This window comes from Oncorhynchus gorbuscha, linkage group LG01 (genome assembly GCF_021184085.1).
Source record: "Oncorhynchus gorbuscha isolate QuinsamMale2020 ecotype Even-year linkage group LG01, OgorEven_v1.0, whole genome shotgun sequence".
Lineage (NCBI taxonomy): Eukaryota > Metazoa > Chordata > Actinopteri > Salmoniformes > Salmonidae > Oncorhynchus > Oncorhynchus gorbuscha.
The window spans coordinates 22,920,663-22,941,750 of NC_060173.1; the positions used below are offsets into that span (position 1 = coordinate 22,920,663).

The 21,088-nt window shown below is 44.7% G+C and overlaps 1 protein-coding gene and 1 non-coding gene across 3 annotated transcripts in view; both read left to right on the forward strand.

Moving 5' to 3' along the window:
• LOC124034853 (zinc finger protein 536-like) overlaps window positions 1–21,088 on the forward strand; it is a 49,783-nt gene that overhangs the window by 19,564 nt on the left and 9,131 nt on the right. For both annotated transcript variants that reach the window (XM_046348272.1, XM_046348274.1), the window contains 2 exons: window positions 6,646–8,489; window positions 18,885–20,045. In XM_046348272.1, the coding sequence (XP_046204228.1) occupies window positions 6,857–8,489; window positions 18,885–20,045 (2,794 nt within the window). In that variant the 5' untranslated portion in view covers window positions 6,646–6,856. The remainder of the gene's footprint in view (window positions 1–6,645; window positions 8,490–18,884; window positions 20,046–21,088) is intronic.
• On the forward strand, window positions 10,987–11,041 carry LOC124048753. The gene has a single exon (XR_006841293.1). It is a non-coding gene; the product is annotated as a U7 small nuclear RNA (small nuclear RNA).

Consider the following 21,088-nt stretch of genomic DNA (forward strand, 5'->3'; position numbering starts at 1 on the left):
TCAGAACATCTGCTATCTGGGTTTGGGTGAAGGAGAAGCTGGGGAGGCTTGGGCAAGTAGCTGAGGGGGGTGCGGAGCTGTTGGCCAGGGATGGGGTAGCTAGGAGGAAAGCATGGCTGGCCATAGAGAAATGCTTATTGAAATTCTCGATTATTGTGGATGTATCGGTGGTGACAGTGTTTCCTAGCCTCAGTGCATTGGGCAGCTGGGAGGAGGTGCTCTTATTCGACATGAACTTTGCAGTGTCCCAAAACGTTTTGGAGTTAGAGCTAAAGGATGCAAAGTTTTGTTTGAAAAAGCTAGCTTTCCTAACTGCTGGTTAAGATAATGCCAAGAGTGTGCAAAGCTGTCATCAAGGCAAAGGGTGGCTATTTGAAGAATCTCAAATATAAAATATATTTGGATTTGTTTAACAATTGTTTGGTTACTACATGATTCCATATGTGTTATTTCATAGTTTTGATGTCTTCACTATTTTTCTACAATGTAGAAAATAGTAAAAAAATAAAGAAAAACCCTTGAATGAGTAGGTTTGTCAAATGTTTTGACTAGTACTGTAGATCAGATATGGGAACAGAGTACTGTTTGGACTTAAGCTCGCAGGGTAGCTTTTTATTTGTGTGTTACAATATACATCCTTTTCATTACTGAGGTTTGAGCCCTAGATGATGTAAGCCTGTGTTAATTCTGTGTGGACAATGCATGCTTTGTTCCATGCCCTTTGGTACTGCACTAAAGCACTGTATGTTCTAATATGTGACCTCTACCATTGTAGAGTGTTGAGAATTTGCCTCTTTGTTTGTTAGTATAGAGCAATGGAGAGTGAGTGGGTGGAGAAGAGGAGAGGAGGTTATGTTTAAATTCCATTTGAACAGATTTTTTGATTTCTTCTCCTTGAACTTTTATTTGTACCCGTTTCTTAAACTTACCAAGTTCCCTCGTTACTTATGTTGAGCACAGAGGGTTGTTTCAAAGGAACCACTGGACCTGCAGCAAAGACTGTTAAGTATTGTAGCTACTTAATGTCCGTCTAAAAGGAGATCATAGTAGCAGATCATAGTAGAGTATCATCACAGTAGAGTCGATATATGGAGAGGAAGACTGTGGTTAGAAGTAATCAGCATTTTAGCATCCTTCAACAATAAACTGAGACCAAAAATATACTAAAGACAGGAAGATGAGACACGCAGCATTTGTTTTACTCTGCTTGATGACCTATTTCAGGTGCATTAGTTCCATGCAAAAAATATCAAAGCATGTTAACAAAGTACATATTTGATTTGTGAGATACAGGTGCCTTCGGAAAGTATTCAGACCCCTTGACCTTTTGCCCATTTTTTAAAGTTACAGCGTTATTCCAAAATGGATTCAATTGTCACGATCATCGTTGGAAATATGCTCGGACCAACATGCAGCTTGATCTGGGTTCCACATCTTAATTTCGTGAAACTTACAAAACAAAAAAAGAAACAAACAATGAACCGTAACATAAGAGGTGCAACATGCACTAACTCCAAACAAGATCCCACAAAAAAACAGTGGGGAAATGGCTGCCTATATATTATCCCCAATCAGAGACAATGATAAACAGCTGCATCTGATTGCTAATCATAGCAGGCCAACATAGACATAAAACAACCTAGATAACCCACCCTAGTCACACTCTGAAATAACCAACATAGAGAATAAAAGGCTCTCTATGGTCAGGGCGTGACAGTACCCCCCCACAAAGGTGCGGACTCAGGCCGCAAAACCTGACTCTATAGGAGAGGGTCTGGGTGGGCATGTAGCGTCGGTGGCGGCTCCGGTGCGGGGCAAAGTACCCACTCAGACCACGGGACCGGCCATGGAGCCGGGTAGAATGCCGTGCCCAGACTGGGCCTCGGTGCAGAGGAGGGTCCCGGCCATGGAGCTGTGTTGAACGCCGCACCCGGACTGGATACTGGCGCCAACAAGGGCTCCGGCCTTGGAGCGGGACTGGACACCGTGCCTGGACCGGCATCGGCGCAGAGGAAGGCTCCTAACCTGGAGCAGGACTGGACACCGTGCCTGGACTGGGCATCGGCGCAAAGGAGGGCTCCGGCCTGTGGACCGTCGTAGGGAGGCTCTGGACTGTGGACCGTCGTTGGGAGGTTCCGGACTGGGGACTGTCACCGGGAAGCTCCGGACCGTGGAGGCGCACTGGAGGCCTGATGCGTGGGGTCGGTACAGGTTGCATGGACTGGTGACACGATCTTCAGGGCGAGTGCGAGGAACAGGCACAGGATGTACCGGACTGTGGAGGTGTACTGGAGGCCTTTTGCGTAGAACCGGCACAAATTGTACTGGAACAATGACATACTTCGCATGGCGAGTGCGAGGAGCTGGCACAGGACGTACTGGGCTGTGGAGGCGCACTGGAGACCTGGTGCGTAGAACCGGCACAAGTTGTACCGGAACGGTGACACACACTTCAGGGCGAGTGCATGGAGGAGGCACAGGACGTACCGTGAAACTGGTGCAGATGACACCGGACTGGTGTCACGCTCCTCAGCGCGCCCGCTCTGCAGCACTCTCATCCCCACCACCTCTCTCTGGAATCTTTCATTGAGTTCCTCCTTCGACTCCCTGACCGTCTCTGGCTCATTCCTCGGCTCTGCCGACCACCCCGTGTGCCCCCACCCAAAAAGGAATACCTTTACATAAGTATTCAGACCCTTTGCTATGACTCGGAATTGAGCACAGGTGCGTCCTGTTTCCATTGATCATTCTTGAGATGTTTCTACAACTTGATTGGAGTCCACCTGTGGTAAATTCAATTCATTGAACACGATTTGGAAAGGAACACACCTGTCTATATAAGGTCCCTTCAGTTGACAGTGCATGTCAGAGCAAAAACAATCCATGAGGTCGAAGGAATTAAAATCAAATCAAATACAATTGTAATTGTCATATGTGCCGAATACAACAGGTGTTTTATTATGTGAACTGCTTACTTACAAGCCCTTAATCAACAATGCAGTTCAAGAAATAGAATTTACCAAATTTAAAAAAGTAAAAAATCTAATAAAAAGTAACACAATAAAATAGCAATAATGAGGTAGACAGGAGGTACCGGTACCGAGTCAATGTGCGGGGGTACAGCATGTAGTGTAGCATAAACAGCGAGTAGCAGCACTGTAAAATAAATGGAGGGGGTCAATGTAAATAGTCCAATTGTTCAGCAGTCTTATGGCTTGGGGCTTGGGGGTAGAAGCTTTTATATCTAGACTTGGCGCTCTGGTACCACTTGCCGTGCGGTAGCAGAGAGAACAGTCTATGACTTGGGTGACTGGAGTCTTTGACATTTATTTTTTTTATTTTTAAATTTCACCCCCTTTTGTCCCCAATTTCGTGGTATCCAATTGTTAGTAGTTACTATCTTTTCTCATCGCTACAACTCCCATACAGGCTCGGGAGAGACGAAGGTCGAAAGCCATGCATCCTCCGAAACACAACTCAACCAAGCCGCACTGCTTCTTAACACAGGGCGCATCCAACCCGGAAGCCAGCCGCACCAATGTGTCGGCGACCTGGTTAGCGTGCACTGCGCCCAGCCCGCCACAGGAGTCGGTAGTGCGCGATGAGACAAGGATATCCCTACCGACAAACCCTCCCTAACCCAGACGACGCTAGGCCAAATGTGCGTAATTTTCCCACCTTATGATGCCATCTATATTGTGAAGTGCACCAGTCCCTCCTGCAGCCAAGCAACCCCACAACATGATACTGCCACCCCCGTGCTTCACGGTTGGGATGGTATTCTTCGGCTTGCAAGCCTCCCCCTTTTTCGTCCAAACATAACGATGGTCATTATGGCCAAACAGTTCTATTTGTGTTTCATCAGACCCGAGGACATTTTTCCAAAAAGTACAATCTTTGTCCCCATGGGCAGCTGTAAACCGTAGTCTGGCTTTTTCTATGGCGGTTTTCTTCCTTGCTGAGCAGCCTTTCAGGTTATGTCGATAGAGGACTTGTTTTACTGTGGTTACAGTATGTAAACATCCTTAAAGTGGCATTATTAAAGTGACTAGTGTTCCATTTATTCAAGAGGCCAATGATATCAAGTCTGTAGGTAGGCAGCCACCTCTCTGTGCTCGTGGTGGCTGTTTAACAATCTGATCGCCTTAAGATAGAAGCTGTTTTTCAATCTCTCTGTCCCAGCTCTGATGCATCTGTACTGACCTCGCCTTCTGGATGGAAGCGAGTTGAACAGGCAGTGGCTCGGGTGATTATTGTCCTTGATGATCTTTTTTGCCTTCCTGTGACATCGGGTGTTGTAGGTGTCCTGGAGGGCAGGTAATTTGCCCCGTTGATGCATTGTGTAGACCGCACCACCCTCTGGAAAGCCCTGCGTTTGTGGGCAGTGCCATTGCTGTACTAGGCTGTGATACAGCTCGACAGGATGCTCTCATTTGTGCACCTGTAAAAGTTAGTGAGGGTTGTTGCAGCTTCTTCGCCACACTGTCTGTGTGCGTGGACCATTTCAGTTTGTTGAGAAATTAAAACTTTCCACCTTCTCCACTGCTGTCCCATCGATGTGGATAGGGGGGGCGGCTCCTTTTGCTGTTTCCTGAAGTCCACGATCATCTCTTTTGTTTTGCTGATGATTAGTGAGAGGTTATTTTCCTGACATCACACTCCGAGGGCCCTCACTTCCTCCCTATAGGCTGTCTCGTCGTTGTTGGTAATCAAGCCTACCACTCTAGTGTCGTCTGCAAACTTGATGATTGAGTTGGAGGCGTGCAGAGCTACACAGTCATGGGTGAACAGGGAGTACAGGAGAGGGCTGAGAATGCACCCTTGTGGGGCCCCAGTGTTGAGGATCAGCGAAGTTGAGATGTTGTTTCCTACCTTCCCCGCTTGGGGGCGGCCCATCAGGAAGTCCAGGACCTAGTTGCACAGGGTGGGGTCGAGACTCAGGGTCTCAAGCTTAATGATGAGTTTGGAGGGTCCTATGGTGTTGAATGCTGAGCTGTAGTCAATGAACAGTATTCTTACATAGGTATTCCTCTTGTCCAGATGGGATAGGGCAGTGTGTAGTGTGATGGTGATTGCATCGTCTGTGGACCTATTGGGGCGGTAAGCAAATTGGAGTGGGTCTAGGGTGTCAGGTAAGGTGGAGGTGATATGATCCTTGACTAATCTTTAAAGCACTTCACGATGAAAGAAGTGAGTGCTACGGGGCGATGGTAATTTAGTTCAGTTACCTTAGCTTTCTTGGGAACAGGAACAATGGTGACCATATTGAAGGATGTATTGATAGCAAACTGGGATAGGGATTGATTGAATATGTCCATAAACACACCAGCCAGCTGGTCTGCGCATGCTCTGAGGATGCGGCTAGGGATGCCGTCTGGGCCGGCAGCCTTGCGAGGGTTAACATGTTTAAATGTTTTACTCACATCGGCCACGGAGAAGGAGAGCCCACAGTCTTTGGTAGCGGGACGTATCGGTAGCACTGTATTGTCCTCAAAGCGCGCAAAGAAGTTGTTTAAATTGTCTGGGAGCTAGACGTCGATGTCCGCAACGGGGCTGGTTTTCTTTTTGGTTTCCAGTTTGCATAAAGTCCAGTGAAGTTCATTGATGTCCGTCTTGGTATCCGCTTGCAGGGTGATATACACGGCTGTGATGATAACTGGCATTTGATTGTGAGGAATTATAGGTCAGGTGAACAAAAGGACTTGAGTTCTTGTATGTTACAATTACACCATGAGTCGTTAATCATGAAACATACATCCATGCCCTTCTTCTTACCAGAGAGATGTTTGTTCCTGTAGGCGCGATGTGCTGTACGGACTCTGACAGCATGTCCCCAGCTCGCCATGTCTCTGTGAAACAGAGTATGTTACAATCCGGGGTATATCTCTTTGGAAAGCAACTCTTGCCCTGGACATTAGCGAGTTATATACTCGGAAGCAGTGGGTGATGTGCGCTCATCCGAAGCCTTACTAGAAGACCGTTCCGGCACCCCCTCCTCCGACTCGTTTTGTTTTGGGTCGGCCTCTGGAATCAGTTCAAATGTCCTGGGAAAGTTGTATTCCTGGCCGTAGTGCTGGTTGTGCTGGTAAGTTGACATCTCACTGATATCCAATAGTTCTTTCCAGCTGTATGTAATAACACTTGAGGTTTTCTGGGCTAACAATGTAAGAAATAATAGATAAAAAAACAAAATACTGCACAGTTTTGTAAGGACTTAAGCGATGCTGCCTCTCTATCGGCGCCATCTTGTGCTTAAGGACACAGCCACAATGCAGGAGCTTAAGAGGATCTGCAAAGAAGAATGGGAGGGAAAAACCAAACACAGGTGTGCCAAGCATGTAGCGTCATACCCAAGAACACTCGATTGTGTGTAGATTGATGATAGGGGAAAAAACTATTGAATGAATTTTAGAATAAGGCTGTAACGTAACAAAATGTGGAAAAATTCAAGAGGTCTGAATAGTTTCCGAAGGCACTGAAAGTTTACTGGGACATTTCCATCTAATCTTTTTGTTGTTGTTGTTGAATATTTCATATTTTTTAGTTTGAGTTTTCTTTAAATATATGTAATATGAGGGCTCTATTGCACTAATTGTTAATGTTCACGTGCATGCCTTATGTGTCTTTTTCCTTTCTGTCTTTTAGGTGGAAGTCTCTATTATATGCGAAGGTGTCTCCAACTCCCCTCTCTGAGGAAAAGGTGTCAAAGGTTGCTATACCATCAACCACAAGCAGAACCTTCTGAAGGACTCTGGGACATCCAATCCCTGACCTCCACACTGTAACAGTCCACAGATCCCTGAATATAGAAAGCCACCACGCCATTGGACGAGGGCAGTCACACTTAAGGGGCCACATGGCACTGCTAGCCAATCAGCTGGTGGATTCAGCCAGGGTTCTAAATGGCATCAATGGGAGGGTGGATCACCTTCCACAGTTCCTGAGGGTACAGAACCAGGGTCACATGACCCATGTCAACGTCACCCAGGAAGACACGCACAAGAACAGGAAGTACCCGTGCCCACTGTGTGGCAAACGCTTCCGCTTCAACAGCATCTTGTCACTGCACATGCGCACGCACACAGGCGAGAAGCCCTTTAAGTGCCCTTACTGTGACCACAGGGCAGCGCAGAAGGGCAACCTCAAGATCCACTTACGCACTCACAAGCAGGGCAACCTTGGGAAAGGTCGTGGCCGGATCAGAGAGGAGAACAGGCTGCTCCACGAGCTGGAGGAGAGGGCCATCCTGAGGGACAGGCACATCAGAGGTGGTATAGGTCGTCTGACCCAGCCACCACCACCCCACATCCCTCATCCCCAGCTCCAGCAGCCCCAGCCTTCTTCTACCACCACCCAGCTCCCCTTGACTTGCACAGGCCCTGGCCCTGTGGAGACCCTTTCACTGCCATCTGTCTCCCCCAAGATGACCACCACAGGCCAGGAGGATCACACACAGGCTCAGCCTTCCGCAGGGTTCCGCTGCTCTTTCTGCAAAGGAAAGTTCAGGAAGCAGCAGGAGCTGGAGCGCCACATCCGTATCCTCCACAAGCCATACAAGTGCACCCTGTGTGAGTACGCGGCCTCCCAGGAGGAGGAGCTCATCAGCCACGTGGAGACGGCCCACATCACCTCCATGTCAGCTGAAAGTCAGAGTTCCGCGGTGGGCAGTGGTCGGGGCTTGAAGCCCCCTGGTGGGGAGTTCCCCTGCAAGGTGTGTGGTCAGACCTTCAGCCAGGCCTGGTTCCTCAAGGGACACATGCGGAAGCACAAGGACTCATTCGAGCACTGCTGCCAGATCTGTAGCCGGCGCTTCAAAGAACCCTGGTTCCTCAAGAACCACATGAAGGTCCACCTCAACAAGCTGTCTGCGAAGACCAAGCAGCTTCCTGCTGACCCTCAGGTATCTGTTAGCATGGCTAGAGTATCCCAGGACACCCACTACACAAACCTCTACTCCCAGTACATCTCAAGCCTCCACAGCAGGTTCCTCTCTGCAGAGAAAGCGGGCCAGTCGGAGTTCCAGCAGATCCTTGCCACAGCAGGCATCGGGATGAAGGTGAAGGAGATGCTGGGTAACATGCTGGCACCAGGACACGATTCACCGACGGAGGGTGATAATAATCACTTTCTGTTGGGTTTGAATCATCTGGTGCCTCCCCTGAGTTCGAGCAATGTGGAGTATCAACCACAAGCTCCTGCCAATGAGAGAAACGACCTCAAGAGCTACCCAGGCTGGCAGGTCATGGAACCAGGACTGGCTGTAGATCAGGTGGACCTATACACAGCTAAAGAACAGCAGCGGGCCTACCAGGCTGGGTGGAGGGTGTCAGATGAGCGACGAGCGCCTGTGTGCAACCCAGACACCCAGGCTATTAGTAGGAGTAGTAGCCCAGGACTGAGCCATATCTTGGAGGAGAGCTCTATAGGACCAGGCCTCTCTCAGACTGGCAGTACCCAGGATAACAGCAGCCTACCCTCCTCAGTCTCAGGTACATAACCGTCTTTCCTTACAACTCAATGGTTGCATATTGTTTTAGATATTGTTGTTTCCAGTTTTCTCAATTATTTATCATAGGTCCATCTAATATGTGTATTCTATATTCTATGGTCAATACTCTACAGTAATTGATGTATCCTCAGATCCATGGTCAAGGTCAAATGGATGACCAGCACATGATGACTTGGGCACATTTATATCGATAGGATGTTTGAGAACTTCCATAAATATGCCATTAGTTTCAGATGTATACAATTTGCTTTGCCTCCCATGCACAGACTAGCATGGAATAGAACTGTGCTGTTCCATAAGGAGATAAAACTATGCCTTTGGCTAAACTTCACTAATGTACTCAGGTGGACTTGCCTTGAAGCACAATAGGGTCAGTAGATCAGCATATCCAAGCAACAAATATAATCGGTTATATTTGTTGCTTGGATAAAGGCCTTTCTTTTCTTATTAACTTTAATGCTGTCATGTTGAATGCTACAGATAATTAGCCTCCATTATTTTATATCAGTTCCATTGCCACCCCAACCCTTTGCCTATGGGGCACAAGTTGTTAATGGATGCCATCTGGTGTTTTTAATTATTTGATATATACCACCTGGTATTTTTATTGCTAGTATTCTGTTCCACCTGGTGATTTTGATGATTTGACTCCCTGGGCGCATGCTTTTCTTGTCATAGCATCCTGTTAAGTTACACATTGTCTGGATTCTAAATAGCTGCCTCACATGGAGAAATACTAAATGTTACTATAGAATACTACAGTACTTACTATAGAATTCTGTAGTAAACTGTAGAATGCTATTTTACACACTGCAGTATCCCTCAATCATGTGTAGTACTTACTATAGAATGTTGTAGTATACTGTAGAATACTATAGTAAATACTGCAGTATTATCAGCAATAAAAACACTGTAGTAAATACTACAGTAATGTCCACAAAAACACTACAGTCTGAAAAAACACCAACTTTAAATACTACAGTAAATACTACAGTATTCAATTTACATATACTCTGCACATTCCCCTCCCCCATATCTCAGTTTGTGCCATCCATAAGTGAGAAACAGGTTTTTAGAAATGTTTGCAGATTTATTAACAATGCAAAACAGAAATGCCTTATTACATAAGTATTCAGACCCTTTGTTATGAGACTCGAAATTGAGCTCAGGCACTTCCTGTTTCCATTAATCATTCTTGAGATGTTTCTACAACTTGATTGGAGTTCACCTGTGGTAAATTCAATTGATTGGACATGATTTGGAAAAGCACACGTCACACCCTGGATCTGTTTCACCTGTCCTCGTTATTGTCTCCACCCCCTCCACGTGTCGCTTGTTTTCCCCAGTGTATTTATCCCTGTGTTTCCTGTCTCTCTGTGCTAGTTCGTCTTGTATGTTTCAAGTCAACCAGCGTTTTTTTCCCCGTACTCCTGCCTTTGCTATTCTCTTTTTTCTAGTCCTCCCGGTTTTGACCCTTGCCTGTTCTGGAATCTGTACCCACCTGCCTGACCATTCTGCCTGCTTTGACCACGAGCCTTTCTGCCACTCTGTACCTCCTGGACTCTGATCTGGTTTTGACCTTTTGCCTGTCCACTACCATTCTCTTGCCTACTCCTTTTGGATTATTAAACATTATAAGACTCCAACCATCTGCCTCCTGTGTCTGCATTTGGGTCTCGCCTTGTGTCATGATACACACCTGTCTATATAAGGTCCCTCAGTTGACAGTGCATGTCAGAGCATAAACCAAGCCATGAGGTCGAAGGAATTGTCCGTAGAGCGCAGAGACAAGATTGTGTCGAGGCACAGATCAGCAGCAGGGACTGGGAGACTAGTCAGGATTGAGGCAAAGATGAACGGAGAAAAGTACAAAGAGATCCTTGATGAAAACCTGCTCCAGAGTGCTCAGCATGTCAGAGAGGGGCGAAGGTATTACCTTCCAACAGGACAACGACCCTAAGCACACAGCCAAGACAACGCAGGAGTGGCTTCGGGACAAGTCTCCGAATGTCCTCAAGTGGGCAAGCCAGAGCCCGGACTTGAACCCGATCAAACATCTCTTGAGAGACCTGAAAATAGCTGTGCAGTGACGCTCCCCGTCTAACCTGACAGAACTTATGAGGGCCTGCTGAGAAGAATGGGAGAAATTCCCCAAATACAGTTGTGCCAAACTTGTTGCGTCATACCCAAGAAGACTTGACGCTGTAATTTCTGCCAAAAGTGCTCCAGCAAAGTACTGAGTAAAGGGTCTGAATAGTTATGTAAATGTGATATTTCAGCTTATTTTTAATACATTTGCAAAACTTTCCAAACCTGTTTTGCTTTGTCATTATAGGGTATTTCATGTAGGAAGGGCTTTTTTATTTTTATTTTTTTAAACAATTTTAGAATAAGGCTGTAATGTAACAAAATGTGGAAAAATTCAAGAGGTCTGAATACTTTCTGAATGCACTGTACCTCCCTACCTACAGATTATGGAACATTTGCTCATTTAGTATTTCTCCAGTAGGTTTTCTGAAAGAGAGAGCCTCCATTTCTATGTCAAAGATGTTAAAACAAACACTATAGTAAATACTACAGTCTGCAAAAATACTATAGGGAAGTACAGTTCGCAAAAACACTACAGTAAATACTACAATCTGCAAAAACACTACATTAATTACTATACAGTTTTCTTTTACTATTGTATAGTTAACTGTAAATAATACAGTGCACTACAGTATCCACTGTAGTGTTTTTGCTGACCTTTAGCTTAAAGCAGTGGTTCTTAACCTTGTTGGAGGTACTGAACCCCAACAGTTTCATATGCGCATTCACCGAACCCTTCTTAATTGAAAAAAAAAATCTAATTCAAAACATAGGTATATATTTGACTGGTGCACAAAATGAACCGTGCATCAACATCACTGTTTTCAAAGAACAAAATCATCAAAACACACAGATTATCATTTTCACAAAAACAAAAACATAATGATGAATATTTACTGCAAATCAGTGTGACTTCTGCTGTTGCCTTTCAGAGACCAGTTCAGAAATGTGCGGCTTCACCTTGGCAAGTGCCACTCTCATGTCATTTTCGCAAAAAAAATCTGTTCCTTTTCTTCGTTTTTATGTCCAGCATCCTCGAAAAGGATTGCTCGCAAAGATATGTTGTAACAAACGGTATGAAAATCTCCAGAGCTTTCTTAGAAATAACAGGGTACGTTACCATTTGTTGACACCAAAACGTTGAAAGCGTTGTTGTTCTGAAGAGTTGCTGTTGAACCTGGCTCTGCTGAATTTCAATGATTTCATCGAGGTATTCATCATTGACATCTGTTGTCTCAACACTAAACGTGAACGGCTGTCTCACCCATGCTGGATATGACTCTCTTGTAGGGAAGTATCCGTCGAAAGACTTTGCAAGCTCATCTAAGTGCGTTGCTATTGCTTGCTTCAGTTCAGCGGGTACAGAAATGTCTCTGATTCCAGATACATCTTCGATCTTACTTACACAGTCGTCCAGCAGGGGAAAGTTTGCAAAGTTATTGTTCTCTGTTCGTCGTTTCCATAACGGTAGCTTTTTTGAAAAGCCTTCAGGTTTTCCTCCGCTTCGATGATGTTGACTCCACCGCCCTGCATCTTTTGATTGAGATGATTGAGAGCTGCGAAGATATCGGCCATGTACGCTAAAATGAGAATGAACTCAGAATTTTTGAAGCAATCTGCATGACAATGTTGGTGCTCTTGCAAAAACAGGGCTAATTCCACACGCACGGCAAAAACACGATTCAGCACCTGTCCCCGGGATAACCACCTAACGTTAGAATGGTACAGAAGTACCTCGAATTCAGAGCCCATTTCTTTACACAGCTCACTGAAGATGCGATGCCGCAGAGCACTAGTTCGCACATAGTTCACGCATTCCACTACAATTTTTAATACTTCTGCCAGTTTTGGAGGCAAGGTTTTTGTTGCCAACGCATGCCTGTGCAGAATACAATGCGTAACAATGATGTGTGGTGCATCGGCTTTCACTAGCGCACCAAAACCAGACTTTCTTCCCAGCATGACTGGAGCTCCATCCGAACAAACTGCAGAAACCATATCCCACGAAAGATTGTTGTCTTTGAAGAAGTCATCCACAAGTTTCTTCACATTGGCTGCCTTAGTTGTTGTTGTAAGAGGCTTACAAAATAAAAATTCTTCCTTTATCACGTCGTCTTTCACGTAGCGCACGAATACAGCAAGCTGGCTTAGATTGGAAACGTCTGTGGTCTCGTCGAGTTGAAGGCTGAATTTTGCCGGGCTTGAAATCAGATCTGCAACTACTTGAGCCAAGATGTCTTTGCTCATGTCCTCTATTCTGTCGCTGATGGTGTCATTTGAAAGAGAAATTTGGGATAACTTAACTTCGGCCTCTTTTTGTCATGTTTTGTCATATATTGTCTTGTCCTTGTGCTTTCCCTTCTGTTCGTTTCCCCCTTGCTGGTCTTATTAGGTTCGTTCCCTTTTTCTATCCCTCTCTCTCCCCCTCCCTCTCTCTCTTCTCTCTATCGTTCCGTTCCTGCTCCCAGCTGTTCCTCATTCTCCTAACTCACTCATTTACTCTTTTCACATCTGTCCCCTATTTTGCCCTCTGATTAGAGCCCTATTTCTCCCCTTGTTTTCCGCTTCTGTCCTTGTCGGATCCTTGTATGATGTACGCTGTTCTGTGTCCTTGTCTCGCCCTGTCGTGTTTTGTCTCCTTCAGATGCTGCGTGTGAGCAGGTGTCTTAGTCTGCTACGGTCGGTGCCTTCCCGAAGCAACCTGCAGTCAATGGTCGAGTCTCCAGTCTGTCCTCGTTACTACGAGTGGATTTAAGTTTTTTCCTGTTTTGTTTTCTTCTTGATTTTTCCAGGATTATTACTTTTGTCATATACTGGAATAAAGACTCTGTTTTCGTTAAGTCGCTTTTGGGTCCTCATTCACCAGCATAACACTTTTCCCAGCATGATATTCGCCATCTTCAACACAGCTGGTTTTATGAGTGTTTCACCAATGGTGTGTGGTTTGCCCTGCTTTGCGATCAGGTAAGCAACTTCGTACGATGCTGTGAGGATCGGTTTGTTGATGGGTACAAAGCCGAGAACAGGCAGAGTAGCCTTTTCATCGAATCTGGCTCTCTTCACCTTGAATTCAGCGAGCGTTGTGTTCTTGTATTTTCCATCTCCATGCAGCTTAAGGAAGTGTTCTCTTAGTTTTGCCGGTGCTAGACTAGAATTGCTCAACTTGGCATTGCAAATCATGCAGTTAGGACATTGACTCCCATCACGCTCGGTTATACATGTAAATCCATATTGTACATATTCGTCCGACCACTTTCTTTTTTTGCTCGACATAGTAAGTATGAAGGGATTAAAATATTAAGAAATAAATCACAAGACATACCATCACCACAGTCACAAACTGAGCGCGCCAAATTCCCTGCAGCACAGATAGGCCAAGCGATGTAGCGTGATCACCTGCAGCCAATGATGGCCAAGCGGAGCGTGTCATCACGAATCATATGAATCGGATGTTTGTCTTGACCTCCGCCGAACCCCTGAGACTGACTCACCGAACCCCTGGGGTTCGATCGAACCCAGGTTAAGAACCACTGGCTTAAAGCATACATTTGACTCTTTTCCTCCCTAGCTTAGAATTTTGGATCTTCCACAGACCTGGGCTAAAATACTATTGGAAATTCTTTAAAATACTTTAGCTGTTCTCGGTTGAGCTTTCTTGTTGCACTGGAACCAATAAAAAAGTACAAACTCCCAACAGGCTCAGGAGCACTCTAGGCAGACTAAAGCAAACACTCAAAGTATTGGAAAGATTTCAAATAGTCTTTGAACCCAGGTTTGATCTTCTAGCAGACATGGTGAGAGTCAGCGTCTCTGATACGGTTTTGGAGGATTTGATCCACCGTGAAAAAGAGATAAATGGATCAGGTCTAATCTTGTTAAATGTTTTGTTGACATATTGTCTACTTATACTTGTATTTACATGTTTATACCAGTATTTTAAGGTTAATCCTTGCCAGCCCTTTACAAAACAGCTACAATCATTGGTACTTTTCAGCTTCTCCTGTTCCCCAGTCCCCAGCCCATATACCCAGCCGATACTGCAGGGCTATGTTTATAAAAGCTAGCTGAGAATGAATCGGATGAATTCTGGGCTGCCACATTCGGTATCAGAGTGTAATTTGAGTCGATATTAAGCATGGAAACTAATTCATTTTAAAGGTCAGGCGTCAGTGCTTCTTTATATGATGGATCCCAGCTCGCCTCTCCTCCTCTTGTTCCTGTGTAATGGAGGACTCACTCAGGGGCTTAAGCACTGCATTGTTTTGCTCTGACAATATATCCCAGAGACCTCTGCAGCTGCTCTCCACGACAGATTAATTAACACAATCACACGCTGCTGGCCCCAGCTCAACACACAGGTCTGCTGCGGGACAGATAGGTAAATCCTATACATATGGAGAACGTACAGGCACTAAGTGCAAGTCTTGATGAGGGGTTTTAGGAATGGGATAAGTTTACTGTGCCTGTATTACAGGGGCTGGAGTAGTTTTAACTCAGGAGATGGTGAGGAATTACCATTGTTGCCAGACGCTTCAGTTTGAGACACATTGATTACGCCTGAACAAGTGGCTGATTTTATTCCTAGCCAAACAGAAGTCATTAAGTTATTATATTGTTGTTCCCAGTATGGATAGTGACTACAGTTCAGAGTTAGTGACTGCTCTGCTACATTTTAGTCAATTGGTAGATGCTTTTATCCAGAGCGACTTACATACATTTTCATACTCCCCCCCCCCCTTCTGTTTACTGGACCCCTTGGGAATCGAGCCCACAAACCTGGCGTTACAAGCACCATACTCTACCAACTGAGCCACGCGTGACCGATAGATACAATGTCAACGTGTTAGATTATGGTCTCTTTACTCATATGGCTACTAGCTAGTGTTGAAAATGCTGCTCTTAAAATGTAATCAAGACAGATTAAAAAACTTCCTTTGACTGTAATTCTAATCTTAGATCATGAATAACGATGTGCTTATTAGAGGCCCCTGACCGACACCAGAGTGTCCAGATTTAAATTGGGAAAACAAACATGCCTGAAATCCTCTGACAGTTATTCATTAGTCCTATTCAAACTCTTAACCCCAAGGTCAATGAGCAGACACCATGTAATGATGTCATCCTCACTTAGTCTTTGTTTCCTTCTCCAGCCTTCACACTACTTCTACTGTACAGATGTTACAGGTTACGAGTGCTTACAGAGAGACGAGGAAGGATCATGTTTAGGAGGATAGAAATCAGTGTAAACTATTTCATCGTTCTAACTTCTAGTTCCTACAACCCTTGGCATCTGATGATTCTTAAATGGATAGTTCAGCAAAAGCACATGTTTATAAAACATTTAAATATGTAATTTCGCTAAACAATCCCTTTAAGTTGTAGCATGGCTGTTTTTATTTCAACACACAAACTGGGCCTATATACGTAAGTAGATTTGAACACTGCTGATTTCTGATTTATAAACCGGATTACCTGTTGGCTTGACTTCCCCATCTCATTTTTTTGTCCCCTAATCCTCTTTTTAATTATTATTGCAGATATGAGGTATGAGGCTCAAACTAAGCTCAAAATGCTTGTTTTCCTAGCTGCTGATAAAAAGATTTACCCTGGGAGTTGTGAACACCTGCCTTGAAATATTGTTCCACGTCTCCTGAATGCCATTTGGCTTAATTGACTTGGAAACGTCCCAAATGCGTCATTGACGATGTGGTCTAATTAATATTAATAATATGCTATTATAAACATCAAAGAACATCTGGTGCCCCTATTTTCTCTCTCCCCAGCAGTCTTGGGTGTGAATATCCCTCTCAGGCGGTTTCATCTTAAAGCAAACCACCTAGGTTTAGTCATTTAGGTGCTTTAGTTTATACTGCATGCAGACTGTTACAATATAACAATTATGTGTGTGTGTGCATGTGTGTGTATATGCGCACATGTGTGTGTGTTTACATGGGTGGTGAACAGATTGAATAAAGAGTGCATTTCCATATGAAATGAATCACTTTCCCTACCAGCTGTATGCTTTGCCACAGCACAGTATCAGACGTTTTCTTTTGCATTTCTAATCACAGGTTGGATAACTCATATGCATCTCTTCATTATCTGATTGTCTGTGTTAGGTGAGAGAAGCAGGGCCCTGTAATGATACAGTAATTGGAGTTTGGTTGATAAATCTAAGCACTAAAATGACTCATAATGTGGGTCTCGTCAGTGTAAGTAAATCTAAAACTGATTAAGTTAGCATGAACCAGGCAATCAGAAAGATGGCACCCGTCCAAAGACAGGAGATGAGTCGGGGCTTGAGTCTTTTTGTTGTTTCGCTGCTCTGGGAGATATTGGCGAGCAAATGTGTTTTTGAAAGAGACAGTGGCCAAAGATGAGGTCAGATATGTCTGGTTTTGTTTGCATTTCAGACCTGCCGGTAATTTCATGGTAATGTAAACCACTGATTAATTGAGATAGACAGTGTATCTATGCCTGCGTTTACAAAGGCAGCCCAATTCTGATATTTTTTACGCAAATTTAGTCTTTTGACAAATCACATATGATCTTTTCACATCAACTCTTGTTCTGATTGGCCAAAATACCAATTAGTGAAAAAAAGATCAGAATTGGGCTGCCTGTGTAAACGCAGCCTAACTGTCTGAAATACTGCCATTAAGCAGGCATTTTTTTGTGACTAAAGACAATGGATGTGGTGTTTCTGAGGAGGCTCTTTCCCACTCACTGTCCTGTTTGAACAAATGCATACACACAAATTATTGTTGACTGTGTTGTTGAAAGTCATTAATATGTGACTCCAGCTGTGATTTCTACCTCACTATGGCTGTGTTTAAAGGCAGCCCAATTCTGAACTTTTTTTCCCCGGTAATTGGTCTTTTGAACAATCAGATCAACTCTGAAGAAGGTCTGATGTGAAAAGATCTGATGTCATTGGTCAAAAGACCAAACTTGCATAAAAAATATCAGAATTGGGCTGCCTGTCTAAATGTAGCCTATTAGTGTGATGTTTTATGATGTGCTCCATTCAATACACTTATTTTCCTCTCTCCTCTAGGTATATTAAGTAGTTTAAAATTCCAATATTTAAACAAAGGCTATTTTTCTGTATAATTTATCTCATTAAATGACGGATGGTGTTGGTATAAAAGTTGGAGACAGCATAACAAACAACTTTAGATCATTAGATTGAGAGATTTACTTCAGGGAGAATTACCTCAGGGTCAGATCTGATCTCAAGGTGTTATGAAATTGATTTTTCAGCCGAGGGGAATGAATCACTGTTGTAAGTCAGATATTAATCCATTAAAGAAGAACAATAAGGCATCAATATGCACAAAATGAAATGAATGTCGCTGTAACTTTATCTCGCCATCCCAGACGCCACATCCCTAAAAGACCCAGTATAATGTATGCCCTGACCTTCAAATGCCAGGAGAGTGTTGGACAATAAACTGCCAATATTTGTGGCTTAATAGCAGCAGATGACTTTTACAGTAATTGGAATGGCACCAAAACAGCTGGGCTGCTTAAAGAAGGTGGAATGCAAAGGGTGTGTCTCAAATAGCACCCTATGCCCTATATAGAGCACTACTTTTGACCAGAGCCCTGGGTCAATATGGTGCCATTTGGGAAACATTCAAGGGTCTCTCAGACAAGCACCAACTCAACATGGTGGCACTGTATGTAAACCCTATAGGCAAGGCTGTTATAACACAGTTCAACCTAACATGACTCCTGGAGAGAAGTGTTCATGTATACGTTGTCGATATTGACAGATATTTCATGTACATGTGACTTTGGCCTAATATGGACACCATACAGGTGAGAAGTCATTCCAACTTGCTCACCAAGTTTATGGGGATAAGCCAACAATACACATTTATTTGCTGCTAACATCTTTGAGTATATTCCTTCCATATGGTGTTCTACACTCCATGCTGTGCGATGATGTATCACCTGTGCTGAAAGCTGATTACAAGCCTGATTTTCTGCGGAGCACAACTTAAATCATTCAACTCAGCATTGTGTGGCTCTGCACACATTATTCATGTTTAGAAACGGCGGCCATATGTACACACACATTTCCCAGGTTCACAGAGATGATCCAAACGCTCAGGTTCTTTAGGTTGGTTCTCAGTATGCCAATGATTTAGTTGTACAAGTCAGACAATTGTTTCTGAAATATAACATGTCTACAGCTATCCAGAGAAACTTAAATGTGGAATACTGGTATGGAGATGTCTGGTTCACGCTGCGCTGTTGTTCTGTCTTGTGGCTCTAACAGGTAAGGAGAAGTCCTACAGCTGTCCCTCCAGTGACTACATCAGTGCCCAGTCAGCCTCTCTCAGTTACCATCTAGAGGGCTACCACCCCCAGTGGAACCAGGACACCATGGACAGCAGAGCCCCCTCGTCCCCACAGACCCCAAGCCCCAAGGACTGGAGCCCTACTTCTGGCCTCTACAGTGGGATGGAAGGCACAGATGAGAACCGGAGAAACGCAGGTACACTGCAAATGGACAGGCCTCCCAACCTGCCCAACCCTTCCAACCTGAACCTACACCGGGCCTATGGAGGACCTCCAGCTATGGAGGAGAACAGTGTGAACCCACGGGGTCTTCATCAATCCATACAGACCTTCATCAATGGCCTGACATCCAGCATTCTGAGAGGTGGTAGAAAGAGGAGAGCAAGGAGAGGGAGGGTCAGCCCTCCCGGGGGAGGACAGGGGAGCTCTGAGGGAGAGTATGTTGTTAGAGTCAGGGGGAGTGACTGGGACAGTGAGGGGGAGGCAGGTGCTGGTGGCTCTGCAGTCACACCCAGGACCAGGAAGTCCCAGTATGAGCCTCTGGATTTGTCGCTCAGGCCAGACTGGGTGCTGTCGTCACAGCCTGGTTCAGGGGGATTGACTGGGTTATTCCAGCAGCACAGCTCCCTCTCCTCCAATAGCAATGGACTGCAGGCTGGACAACACACAGCCCGGTCTGACACTGGTAGTGACCTGGAGTTGCCTATAGAGCAGGAGGACGCACACACCTATGACTCATCAGCTCACAATGGGGAGTGTACACTGGAGAGACCTGTGTTTAACAAAGAGGAGGAAGAAGGTGACCTCAACAAGTGGAGGATGATTAAGAGTAGCAGCAACAAAGCAGAGCTGAGTGAGGAGATGACAGAGATGATGGTTGGTGTTCCCCAGGGGCCCAGTGAGGCCCCTCAGTGTACCCAAGGGAAGCAGGGCCAGTGGGGCAGGTCAGTCATCCAGCCTCTCCTCTCTCCTCTGGAGCTGTTGAAGCTAGGGCAAACTCCTCACCACTACCTCCATCCCCACAGGAACCTCTCAGTCCTCTGGTCCTTCAGTGGCCAGAATCACACGTTCCTCAATGACAACGAAGAGAGCTTGAATGGTGGAGGGGGAGGGCCAATGGAGAGAGCAGATACTTCAAGTGAGTGTCCCTCTCTCTGCCCAATGAATGATGTCAACTGTACCTCTGGTTCCTAACTCTTTTCCACATTACATGAGAGTACAACGCCATCTAGTGGACAAGTAGTGATCCTGCCCCCTTATATCATCCTTTCCTATACTGTCCTATCCTATATGTTTGGATATTTAGTACACTCTTTCTCACTAAAAAAATAGGCTTACCTCAGCAGACAATTTATCAGAGGAAATTGACAAACTGTAGTTAGTATGAACACTTGTGATTGTGAAACTCAGAAGAACTAAAACAAGGGTACTGGAGTCACAGGTGTGTGGCACTGATTACATCCGCACTTAGAGGACGATGCAATTTCACTATCTGATAGGTAACAAATAACCATGGCAAGAAGCTTAATTCTTGTGTGATACGCCTGCCGAAAGCAAGATTTAATTACCTGACTCGAGAGAGAGTTCTTTCAGACACTTGGGATCCTTTGATATGATATACATGTATTATGAGTGCAACTTGATACCCCGTCATTCTGATCCATCTGATGCAGAAACACTATATGAAACACAATATTCTCGTATGAAAGTGTCTGTCAACTCTGTTTGGGCAGAACATGTGTTTTGCTCATTGATGGTTCCTGTTGGTAAAAGTATAGGCTACAATATGTCAGAATAATGGTTTTCTTAGATATACTAGATGCATATTACAACTTCCTGAAGTGACGTATATTTCTGCACTCATCTCACCTCTTCAGGTCATGCATATTCAGGGTTCACAATTTTTTTTACTTATCTGTGGTCACTTGTACAATTTTTTTTACAATAAGTTACAAGTTACATCGCTAGTATAGTTTGGTATTGAAATTATGAAAGAGGATAACTAAGTAAACCCACTGTAAATGCCTGACCCCCCCCCCTCAGTACTGCACTCTAAAGTAGGGTCTATCATTAGCTAAGATGGAAAGCCATCAGTCAAAGTTGACATAATTGACATTGAGCCTAGCGAGTGCCCTCTAACTACAAACAACAAGCAGGTGGTCAGTCAGACATTATTCTACT